The sequence below is a fragment of the Chanodichthys erythropterus genome, chromosome 18, assembly GCF_024489055.1.
Source record: "Chanodichthys erythropterus isolate Z2021 chromosome 18, ASM2448905v1, whole genome shotgun sequence".
NCBI lineage: Eukaryota > Metazoa > Chordata > Actinopteri > Cypriniformes > Xenocyprididae > Chanodichthys > Chanodichthys erythropterus.
In genome coordinates this window covers 31067949-31080463 of record NC_090238.1, presented here as the reverse complement: position 1 = coordinate 31080463, position 12515 = coordinate 31067949, and the positions used below count along the sequence as shown (strand labels likewise).

Sequence of the window (12515 nt, the reverse complement as noted above, 5' to 3'; positions counted from 1 at the left end):
CTTTACATGGCATCCATCTTTTGATTCATTTCCTCCCAGCCAGCCTGAACGCACCAATAAAGACCCAGTGCAGATATCAGTGCTATCACATTCACACTTATCACAAGAATCTATTACAGTAAAAACCTTCACTCCCTCCTAAAGCCACTTTTTTTTTAACAGCACAAATCCTGACCTCAAACAAATGAGACAAAATAAAAGGAAAAACATTGCCTTATGGCACAGGTCATTCTATCTAAACTAATGTAGCTGGAGGAGAGAGAGACTCACTTGCTGAAAATGTGCTGAATGACCTTTTATCAGTACAAACCTTCCATTTTATGTGCAGACAATGGAAATAGGAAATAACACACTTTCAGCAGGAATGTTTTGGGGCCAAACTTGGTGCATATTTTGTACATTCATGTACAAAACTCGAGCCAGTTCTCAAAGAGGCAAAAACACTTTCAAATTGACATTTTTTAGCTCTGTCTAACAGAAATTTGGTCAACATTATGCCAAGAAAACAGTGTTTTCTCAACATGTCGACAACACAAACCAAAATCTTCCAAGTCTCGGGTACAAACAGTGTATGAGGGCGGGTCAAATTAGATGTTGTTTGTGGGAAGGCAATGGAGAACATATGCTGAAATTATACAAATTTGTCACAAACCTACAAAGTTCGGAATAACTGATGACTTTTTTCAGGCAGTTCAGAATCGGTCTAATGGGGCACTTTAAATAGTCCTCTTATATTTGCAGAGGTAAATAGGCAAGGCAAGGCAAGGCAATTTTATTTGTATAGCACATTTCATACATAATGGTAATTCAAAGTGCTTTACATAAAAAAGAATAATAAAAATAGAACATAAGGAATAGAAATAACAGTAAAAACAGAGAATTTTGCTATCTGGATGGAAGAGCTAGGAAGTCTCAGCGAGTTTGTTGTTGTTGTTGTCGTCGTCCATCAGAGTTGGATCTAAACAGATCCATTCATCAGAGCAGATCAGAATGGATCTTCCTCACCCAACAGGACTGCTACCTGTTAAGGCACTTCAAACTGATAAACATAGTTTCAATCTCCCCTTTTGCCAAGACACCTCAAACTGCACCACACAGCCCTAATCCCCCTTCCGGAGATATCTTACCTAGGGAACGCAGTTCAAATTTCCCCTTTGGAAATTTCCCCCAATACAGAAGTAATTAACAGTATTTTGCATCCAGTAAGGTTTATTATTATTATTATTGAAGTGGAAATTAAATATAAATGGAGAATTTGAATGTAACACATCAACATTTTGTCATTTGTAAACCTATTTAATCAAACAGCATTAATAAAACCACCAAAGAAAAAAATTAAAGCACTGCTCATATTTAGAGGTGCAACATATTGATCATTCCATTCTCTTACCATGAGGTGCTGCTTGAGATTTCTTTGCAGAAGCACTATAGCATGAATTTATCATGATGTGAACAGAATATAAATATGTTTAAGGCACATAGAGGAACAAATGAGACAGAAGATCTTTATTTTCAGGTGAAATGATCAGACCAACTGAAGGTCTTTCTGTGGTTGATGAGACACTTGATTTAGCATTCACCTGCAAAACAGTAGTTAAATGTTAGTTTTCAAAAAACAGTTATTGTATCAGTAACCGCAAGAATTGAGAACATGTACCGTTCATTGGCAGTATAGCAATGTTTTCCTCAAGGATGCCAGTGTCCAGGGAGAACTGCTTAAACTTCTCCTTCAAGTCCTCAGTTATTTTTGTGGTACGACCTGTGACCGTGACACATTCAGAGTACGTTTAGCATCTTTTGAAAAAATCGTTTCAGCTATGTTGTGAAATTTAGACGAAGTGAGCTCTTACTGTGGAGTTTGTTGAGAATCTCAGATTTCCCTTCCTTGGTCTTTATGGTGTGAACGATGGCAAACTCATCAAATATAGCATCAACCACGCGCATGTCGTTGTCATTTCCCCAACCTGATAGAATAAGATACATTTAGGCCAATGATGATAAAGAGCAATCGGATCATTAGCTAAAAGCAAATGCAGGAAGACTTACGCTGGTTGTAGAAGACAAAGCGTCCAGGAATGTCAGCTTTCTTGGCAAGATTATTCATTCTAAAGCAGGAACCATCACTACTAAGAAACAAATGAAGCACCTAAAATTAATTTTATTGTAAGCATGAGAACAAATCATCAAGACCATTCTTCAAGGCAAGATACTACTACTAAATGATTGTTTTTTCATGCACTAGTCAAGTTTGAGATTTTATTTCCATAACTTCAAGTCATATCTATCTGTCTATATTCTAAAGGTTTTTACAGAACACTTTGTCAATATAAAATCTGCCTGATTTACATAGAATTTTATTGCTAAAAATACAGTGAAATACAAGAATTTCAACTATTAATTATAACTATTATTTATCGATTGTTTTACCCTATTTACCTGTGGTGTTTTGCTTACTTTAGATGACTGTAAGTGAGATCAAGGTTTCCGTCTTTGGTAGGCACCAGCATGGCAGTTCCCATCTTCATGTCAGCCTTGTGACTTTTGACAAACGATTCTGCATTTGTAGCAAAGCCAATAAGATACCACTTTCCTCCCATCTGCAGAGAATGGAATTGGAAAACATGAATATAACACATCTAAAACTATTCCTAACTATTCGTCTTGGACTTCCCCAAAAGTCTCAGATAAAACTGAGATATCTTAATTTATAGTATTTTGCAGTAAAATCGCAAGGTAAATTTTGTAACCTTTTCGAGGTCAAAACCAGGCATGGGCATAACTTCAGCAGAGGCGAACACCGCAAAAAAAAGTACGCAAAGTATTTTCAATATGACAGTCTTCATGGCTGTAGATAGGGCTCACTCTCTGTGTGCAGTTCAGAAAACAAATTTAGAGAAGATGAATGGCAACCACTGTTTTATATTGCAAACTTAGTCCCTCCTACATCCAAAGACAGTCATGTCACAACATGCACATGTGGATCTTTCCAGGTATTTGAGGGTGCTCAAGGGCAGATTTGTAATGGTTTGATATTACCCTCAGACTGATGCCCCCATTTGGCCTTTTGAATGCATGCAAATATGATTGCTGAAGATGATGAATGAATCAAGCATCCTAAAGTCCACTCTGTTGGGGCATAAATAAAAGCATTTGTGATAAAATGCAATTCGAAATATGAAAATGCATTGTATGTAAATCAGCATTTGGTCTTTTTCAGAATTTTATGGTCCAGGTAACTGTAAATAATGGGTGCCGCAGAAACTCATTTTGAGTTCATACAAGCTCTTTTTGTGTTTGATGTTTCACCCATTAGAAAATGTTTTCCTTAGGATTCTTTTTGGAATGATGGATGTGCAACATGTTCACCCCTTGCTGGCAGACAGAGTCTTGTTTTAAGATTTACACCACACTAACATCACCAAAATTCCATTGCTTTGTTTTTATAAGTGATTTTTTGTTACATCTAGAATGGAAAATCACCACTTTCGAAGAAGGAAGAAACCAGATATTCATGATTAGAGGTCGATTAGATGCATCCACCTCATTATCTATGGTGGATAAAGTCCTGCTAATTATATTGACAATGATGTTTAATGCTGTAGTATGTCCATTGTTCTTCAAGCTAGAAAGAAAGTCTAATTTTCTAAACCCCAAAATAACTTAAATTCTTTAATTCTCATTGGAAATAGGTGCTTGTGGTGACAATTACATTAATGACATTACAGTGCTTCTGACACGTTTTGTGACACGTTCAAAATTAAATGTCCGGTGAGTGGCCCTAAAAGTGTGTTCAGTTTTATCCAGATTGCAAAATAAGATATCAAAAAATGAGAGTAGGGAGAAAAGGAAAAAAAAAAAATAAAGCAAAAGGTGCAGAACTAAGGGAAATAGGCAAGGGTCACAGCACAGAAAATCAGTCATCCAAATAAAATCAAAAGTCAAATAAACCAAGTTCAAGGTGAAGCAGGGTCAAAAAAAAAACAAGGTAAAAAAAATAATCAAGGGAGAAGTGAGCCATTCAGGAGGTATTACAATTAAGCAACCCATTCAGGAGGGCTTGTGTATAAAATTAGTGAGCGTTTATTTTATCTTTGCCACATTTAGTTGGAGGAATGCTCTGCTCTGTCACACCAGTGTTCAAAGTCATCATTGACAGGACCGTGGTCATTTTCATCAGAGTGGAGGAGACTGAATATTGCGGAATCATCAGCAAATTTTAAAATATATCTATTGTCATGCTGACTGAAATCGTCAGTATAAAGAATGTAAAAAACTGGTGAGACCCTGATGATATCTCCTCAGATAAACACCAGTTACCCTCTGCGTTCTGTCCATTAAGAAATCAAGAATCCAGCCAAAAATCAAGAATTATCAACTAAAATATGGGGTTGAATTGAATTAAAAGCGGAAGAAAATTCCACAAATAAAAATGATGGTAACACTTTACAGTTAAGTTTCATATTAACTTTAGTTAACATGAACTAAGAATGAACAATACTACTACAGCATTTATTAGACTTAGCTTATGTTAATTTAAACGTTTCCCAATACATTGTTAAAATCAAAATTTGCATTTATTAACATTACTTAATGCACTGTGATGTAACATTTTATTAACTAAACACTTTGAGCCAGATTAATAAATTAATAAATACTGTAATACTAAGTACATGCTGTAATTCTAATGGTAACCATGATATTTTATTGTGACTATGACTATGAAATGATAATAATGGTAAGTATACTTTATTGTGACTTTGATTTTTTAGGTCCTGCTTTAATTTTACTGAAAGGAGAAAATGGTCTGGGTTCTTATGGGTTAAGGCAAGTTCACTATGAGAAAAACAAGCTCCCGGACTAGGGAGGTCAGCTATAATAATTGATTTGTCCTTATAATAATTGATTTGTCCCTATAATTGTTGATTTGTTCTCTGTCCAGAGCCTATGCGGCTGCCACGTGACAAAAGAATGAACAGGTTGTACAAGAAGATAAGTTGATATTTGAATTAATCATTAATTTCTTATAATTTGTCTATGGCTAGTATTATTATGCGATTCAAAGATCCAAGTCAGGAAAATGATCCGATCTTCCTATCAATGCATTTTCCACAACAGTAGGCTACTTCTCATGACAATGGGCATCTTTCCAGTGGTTCAAGTCCTACCTCTCAGGTAGGTCCTTCAGGGTGTCTTGGAGGGGTGAGGTGTCTAAGTCCCAACATCTAGCCTCTGGGGTGCCTCAGGGCTCAGTGCTTGGACCACTTCTCTTCTCCATCTGCATGACATCACTAGGATCTGTCATTCAGAAACATGATTGTTTTTCCTATCACTGCTATGCTGCTGATGACACAGAACTTTACCTCCCATTCCAGCTAGATGACCTGATGGTAGCTACTCGCATCTCAGCCTGCCTGACAGGCATTTCGGACTGGATGAACACTCTAAAAACTGCTGGGTTAAATATGGACAAAACCAGGGGTTGGGTTGTTTTTACCCAGCCATTTTTTTCAACCAATTTTGGATTTATTTTTTTAGCCAGCAATATATTAATATAGTAAAAGGCATGTTTTTGCTCATCCCCAAATAGGGGCAAATTTGTGGGGCATTTTAAGCTGAAACTTGACCATACCAGAGACTTATATTACATCATGTGAAAAAGGGCATAATAGGTGCCCTTTAACCCAACCTGCTGGGTTTGTCCATATTTTACCCAGCTTGGGATTTTTTTAACCCAGCATTTTTTAGAGTGAAGGACCATGACCCTCAACTCAACCTCGCAAAGACAGAACTGCTAGTGATCTTGGCCAACCCAACACTTCATCACAACTTCTCCATTCAGCTAGGTTTGTCATCCATAACTCCTTCCAGGACAGCCAGGAACCTCAGAGTAGTGATTGACGTTCAGCTAAACTTCACAGACCACATTGCTAGAATGGCTCAGTCCTGCAGATTTGCTTTATACAACATTACAAAGATCAGGTCCTTCCTATTGGAGCATGCTAACTCCTTGTTCTATCTGGAATGGACTATAGCGATGCTCTCTTGGCAGGCCTTACTTGGACAATGGCATTTTCCAATTGTTATCCTCATTTGTAAGTGAATCTGGATAAAAGAGCCTGCTAAATGTTTAAAGGTGCCCTAGAACCAGTTTTAACAAGATGTAAAATAAGTCTAAGGTGTCCCCTGAATGTGTCTGTGAAGTTTCAGCTCAAAATACCCAATTTTATTAATTTTTTTAACTGCCTATTTTGAGCCATAATTATATATGCACCGATTCAGTGTGTGGCCCCTTTAAATCTTGCCTTCCCCCGCCCCTGAGCTCTCCACAGCCTTAACCAGCATAAACAAAGTTCACACAGCTAATATAACCCTCAAAATGGATCTTTACTAACAGGCTAAAGTTAACATTACACACTGTTGGAGAGATGAAAAATGAAAATAGCGATCGCTCTCTTGTCTCCGTGAATACAGTAAGAAACAATGGTCACTTTAACCACATTTAACAGTACATTAGCAACATGCTAACGAAACATTTAGAAATATCACCAAAAATATCATGATATCATGAATCATGTCAGTTATTATTGCTCCATCTGCCATTTTTCGCTATTGTTCTTGCTTGCTTACCTTGTCTGATGATTCAGCTGTGCACTGATCCAGACGTTTTGCCCTTGTGTAATGCATTGAACATGAGCTGGCATATGCAAATATTGGGGTCATACGTATTAATGATCCCGACTGTTACGTAACAGTTGGTGTTATGTTGAGTTTCGCCTGTTCTTCAGAGGTCTTTTAAACAAATGAGATTTAGAAGGAGGAAACAATGGAGTTTGAGACTCACTGTATGTCTTTTCCATGTACTGAACTCTTGTTATTCAACTATGCCGAGGTAAATTCAATTTTTCATTCGATGGCACCTTTAAATTGAAATGTATACTCCACAAATATTAGAACATACTGCATGTGAATATTTAAGATAAGATGAGAATATTCAAGTGATATTATTACATTTAAGTGTATAATAAGTGTCCAAATACATATTTGAGTAAAACTTCTTGATGTGTTAAACATGATACAGATCTACTGCCAAAATGCCTTTATGAAAGTATCACTCTTCAAAGCTTCTGATTGGCTCTTTTTTCTAAACTAAACAAATCCAGGTTAGTTTAGATAAGAATGACAGGCTTTGAACCCTAGTCTGGAGGTCAGTGGGGTTTAGTCTGCATCAGATACCCACATGCTTTTGGTGCCTCAGCAGGCTCCCAGAGACTGAGCCATACAAGCACAAAGAACAGATGCAACCAAAAGCCAATTGTGAAATCAATTCTTTTTAACCCATTACTTATAATAATATGCCTAAATAATACAGCAGTTTTCCTCGACAGCTTTGCTAATAAGAGACAGTCAGCTGTCCAGTGTTGTCACACACAGATTAGGATCATGACCCAGGTTTATTATTAACTCCTTGACAAACCCACACATAAAACAGATTGTTGATTTCTGACAATGTTCACAATGCAACCAAACCAACTTTTAGTTTTGTCATAAAGTGTGCATTCTCAGATTTTAATGTATAGTGGTAGGCAAAAATCAAAGATATCATAAAGCAACATTAAGTCAAGTCATGTCATCATTTCTATACAGTAGCTCGTTATACAATACACACTGTTTCAGAGCAGATTCACATTAATAAACAGGAAAATAATGATCAATGAGGTAAACCATCAAATATGAGAGAGAACAATATCAGTTTAGTATCATTGAGAATGAGATAATTAGTTCATATTTGGCATAGGTTTTCATTTTTGTATTTTCATTTTTTTTTTAGGTAAAGTTGAAAGTACAATAGTTGGTTGGCAGATCTCTAGCTGCTTGAGTGTGTACATTAGTTAGAGACAGACAGAGAGGGCATCTGTGTGTGTGTGTGTGTGTGTGTGTGTGTGTGAGTGTGTATGTGTGAGTGACAGGCAGTAGGATGATGGGCCATAGTGTTATAGGAACTGACTATAATTTGATTCCAGCTGTCTTTGCCTTCATGACCTGGAGTCATGCTGATCAGATTAGGAAAAGGACACCAGCAAACTTTTGAAAATCTATGACTTCATCTCTCTGTGGGAAGGACATCTTCTCTAATCACTGCGGTTTGGTGAAAACCGGTTTCTTGTTGCAACCCAGACGCACTTGAAAGACGTGACAGAACTGCAAAAACATACTTATACAAACATTTCACAGCAATTTCTAACACTAGAGGCAGTAAAATACCTACAACTTTTGTTCCCTTTCACACAAAAGGGCAGATTATCAGATTATCTGTTCCTCACACAATGGGCCCTATTTTGACGATCTAAGCACATGGTCTAAAGTGCACGGCGCAAGTGCAAGTATGCAAGTATGAATCCACTTTTTCTAGTTTAACAACGGGAAAAATGGTCGGCACGCCCGGCGCATGGTCTAAAAGGGTTGTCCCTAGTCTCTTAATGAGTAATGGGTGAGTTTTGGGCATAACTTGTGATCAACCAATCAGAGTCTCATCTCCCATTCCCTTAAAAAAACAGTGGCGCTCGCGCCATGGCGGATTCGCTATTTACGTGGTGGAATTCCCAGGTGAAAAAAAAGTACATTTCTATAATATACTTAAAGTGCAGATAAGATAAGATAATATTCTAAGAACATCTCAAGTGTACTCAACTGTGCTATTTTGAGACAGCATGAAATATGAACTAAAATGTGCTTTTAATATAAAGTTCAGTCATGAAACTCTGTCAATCGCTGATTGGTTCTTTCAGTACTGCGACACCAACCAATCGCAGGTACTTCTTCATTTACGTGGCTTTAATACCGTATCCTAGCTGCGATCAGCACGCCGCACAATATGAGAACTCCTATAATCCCACCTCCTCCCCAGCGCCACCTGTAGAGATCTGCTAGGGGGGTTCTATCATTCTGCAGCAGCCTTTCCTTTCTTGTTATTTTTTTCTTGTTAGGGCTGTGACGGTGGCCAATTTTTACTACCGCGGTGGTAAATTACCAACAACCGCCGGTGTTGCGGTGGTGGGGTCCGATGGGGGGGCGGGGTTTGTTTATATATATATAATAATGTATATATATATAATTATGTATATATATATATATTAGAGGTTGCGTTAGACTTGCGTTTAGCAGTCATTTTGATGGACAGGATCGTAAAAAAAAAATCCATCATAATCAATATTACCCGTCATTTTAATTTTTATATTTTAATGATAAGACATTTTATTCACAAACTTACAGGGCAAGCAAATAGGCATATGCTTGCATTTATTTATACTATGAAAAGAAAGTTGATCAGAGTACGGTGGCCGAGAGAGCTCAACGCGCTGCAAATGAGAAAACATCTTCATCAGTTTGACAACACATGCGCTGCAAACTCCACAACACTTACAAATAGTGAAACGCGCTGCAAATAAAGAAAACATCTTCATCAGTTTGACAACACATATGCGCTGCAAACTCAACAACACTTACAAATAGACAAACGCGCTGCAAATAAAGAAAACATCTTCATCAGTTTGACAACACATATGCGCTGCAAACTCCACAACACTTACAAATAGTGAAACGCGCTGCAAATAAAGAAAACATCTTCATCAGTTTGACAACACATATGCGCTGCAAACTCAACAACACTTACAAATAGACAAACGCGCTGCAAATAAAGAAAACATCTTCATCAGTTTGACAACACACGCGCTGCAAACTCAACAACACTTACAAATAGTGAAACGCGCTGCAAATAAAGAAAACATCTTCATCAGTTTGACAACACATATGCGCTGCAAACTCCACAACACTTACAAATAGTGAAACGCGCTGCAAATAAAGAAAACATCTTCATCAGTTTGACAACACATGCGCTGCAAACTCCACAACACTTACAAATAGACAAACGCGCTGCAAATAAAGAAAACATCTTCATCAGTTTGACAACACATGCGCTGCAAACTCAACAACACTTACAAATAGACAAACGCGCTGCAAATAAAGAAAACATCTTCATCAGTTTGACAACACATGCGCTGCAAACTCAACAACACTTACAAATAGACAAACGCGCTGCAAATAAAGAAAACATCTTCATCAGTTTGACAACACATGCGCTGCAAACTCCACAACACTTACAAATAGACAAACGCGCTGCAAATAAAGAAAACATCTTCATCAGTTTGACAACACATGCGCTGCAAACTCCACAACACTTACAAATAGACAAACGCGCTGCAAATAAAGAAAACATCTTCATCAGTTTGACAACACATGCGCTGCAAACTCCACAACACTTACAAAAAGAAAAACGCGCTGCAAATAAAGAAAACATCTTCATCAGTTTGACAACACATATGCGCTGCAAACTCAACAACACTTACAAATAGTGAAACGCGCTGCAAATAAAGAAAACATCTTCATCAGTTTGACAACACACGCGCTGCAAACTCCACAACACTTACAAATAGACAAACGCGCTGCAAATAAAGAAAACATCTTCATCAGTTTGACAACACATATGCGCTGCAAACTCAACAACACTTACAAATAGTGAAACGCGCTGCAAATAAAGAAAACATCTTCATCAGTTTGACAACACACGCGCTGCAAACTCCACAACACTTACAAATAGACAAACGCGCTGCAAATAAAGAAAACATCTTCATCAGTTTGACAACACATGCGCTGCAAACTCAACAACACTTACAAATAGACAAACGCGCTGCAAATAAAGAAAACATCTTCATCAGTTTGACAACACATGCGCTGCAAACTCCACAACACTTACAAATAGACAAACGCGCTGCAAATAAAGAAAACATCTTCATCAGTTTGACAACACATGCGCTGCAAACTCAACAACACTTACAAATAGACAAACGCGCTGCAAATAAAGAAAACATCTTCATCAGTTTGACAACACATATGCGCTGCAAACTCAACAACACTTACAAATAGACAAACGCGCTGCAAATAAAGAAAACATCTTCATCAGTTTGACAACACATATGCGCTGCAAACTCAACAACACTTACAAATAGACAAACGCGCTGCAAATAAAGAAAACATCTTCATCAGTTTGACAACACATATGCGCTGCAAACTCAACAACACTTACAAATAGACAAACGCGCTGCAAATAAAGAAAACATCTTCATCAGTTTGACAACACATATGCGCTGCAAACTCAACAACACTTACAAATAGACAAACGCGCTGCAAATAAAGAAAACATCTTCATCAGTTTGACAACACATATGCGCTGCAAACTCAACAACACTTACAAATAGTGAAACGCGCTGCAAATAAAGAAAACATCTTCATCAGTTTGACAACACACGCGCTGCAAACTCCACATGTTTTCTTTATTTGCAGCGCGTTTCACTATTTGTAAGTGTTGTTGAGTTTGCAGCGCATATGTGTTGTCAAACTGATGAAGATGTTTTCTTTATTTGCAGCGCGTTTCACTATTTGTAAGTGTTGTGGAGTTTGCAGCGCATATGTGTTGTCAAACTGATGAAGATGTTTTCTTTATTTGCAGCGCGTTGAGCTCTCTCGGCCACCGTATCAGAGACAAGCTGCATCACTTTCAGTTTTCATCTTGAACTCTTTGTGAATGCGATCATCCTTTCCTCTACTGTAAAGAACGAAATAAACATGAATGAAAATAATAAAAAAAATATATGTTGAAGAATACAGTAGCTTACCGAAATCTGTATCACGTCAATTCAACATCAGTGTTGCCAATGTCATGTAACATTATACCTCAGAAAAGTCATTCGTTGACCATAAACTTAGTCAGCAAGAAAAATAAAAAAAACTTAAGCATGCATAAGTAACTTTATCATTATACAATTTACTTAAACTGGGTGCGCGTCTGTGTGTAATCAAGCGCATCGTTTTCATTTTATTCCGGAGACTGAACTCGTGCTCTGCTGCCACACTGGAGCGCACTCGCCACCTATTGGACAGGAGTTGGAATTACAACAAGCTTACATACAAACTACATAATCTGTCAAAATGACAGACGGGCTGCAGATTTTTTCCCGTCACTGCTAAACAAATTCCATTGAAGACGGAAAATTTTCAGTTATCGTGATCTCTGAGATATATAAATATATATTATATATGATATATATATATATATATATATATATATATATATATATATATATATATATATATATATATATATATATATATATATATATATATATATATATATATATATATATATATATTATATATACACTACTGCCAGTGACACTCCACGACCGCGTTGGCACGGTTGTCATGCCTACCGTCACAGCCCTATTTCTTGTTATTACATCAACAATGGAAGGGGAAAAAAATGATATTGCTTGTGGCCATTTCACCTCAAAAGTTCAGCGAATTGTACCCAGAGCAACGCATTTCAAATTTTGCAGAACTGTAGAGAGAATCATGTATTTCCAATGAGCCTGGTTTGCAGCAGTCTTTTCCTTTAGCGTCAA

The 12515-nt window shown here is 37.2% G+C and overlaps 1 protein-coding gene across 1 annotated transcript; it reads right to left on the bottom strand.

The window, feature by feature from the left end:
* Positions 1-902: 902 nt before the first annotated feature.
* LOC137006289 (lipocalin-like) lies at positions 903-2843 on the bottom strand. Its single transcript, XM_067366922.1, has 6 exons — positions 2748-2843; positions 2455-2597; positions 2047-2123; positions 1851-1964; positions 1658-1759; positions 903-958 (listed from the first exon to the last, which is right to left on the bottom strand). Exons 1-6 carry the CDS (start codon positions 2841-2843, stop codon positions 903-905), a joined length of 588 nt encoding a protein of 195 aa, XP_067223023.1.
* Positions 2844-12515: the final 9672 nt, after the last annotated feature.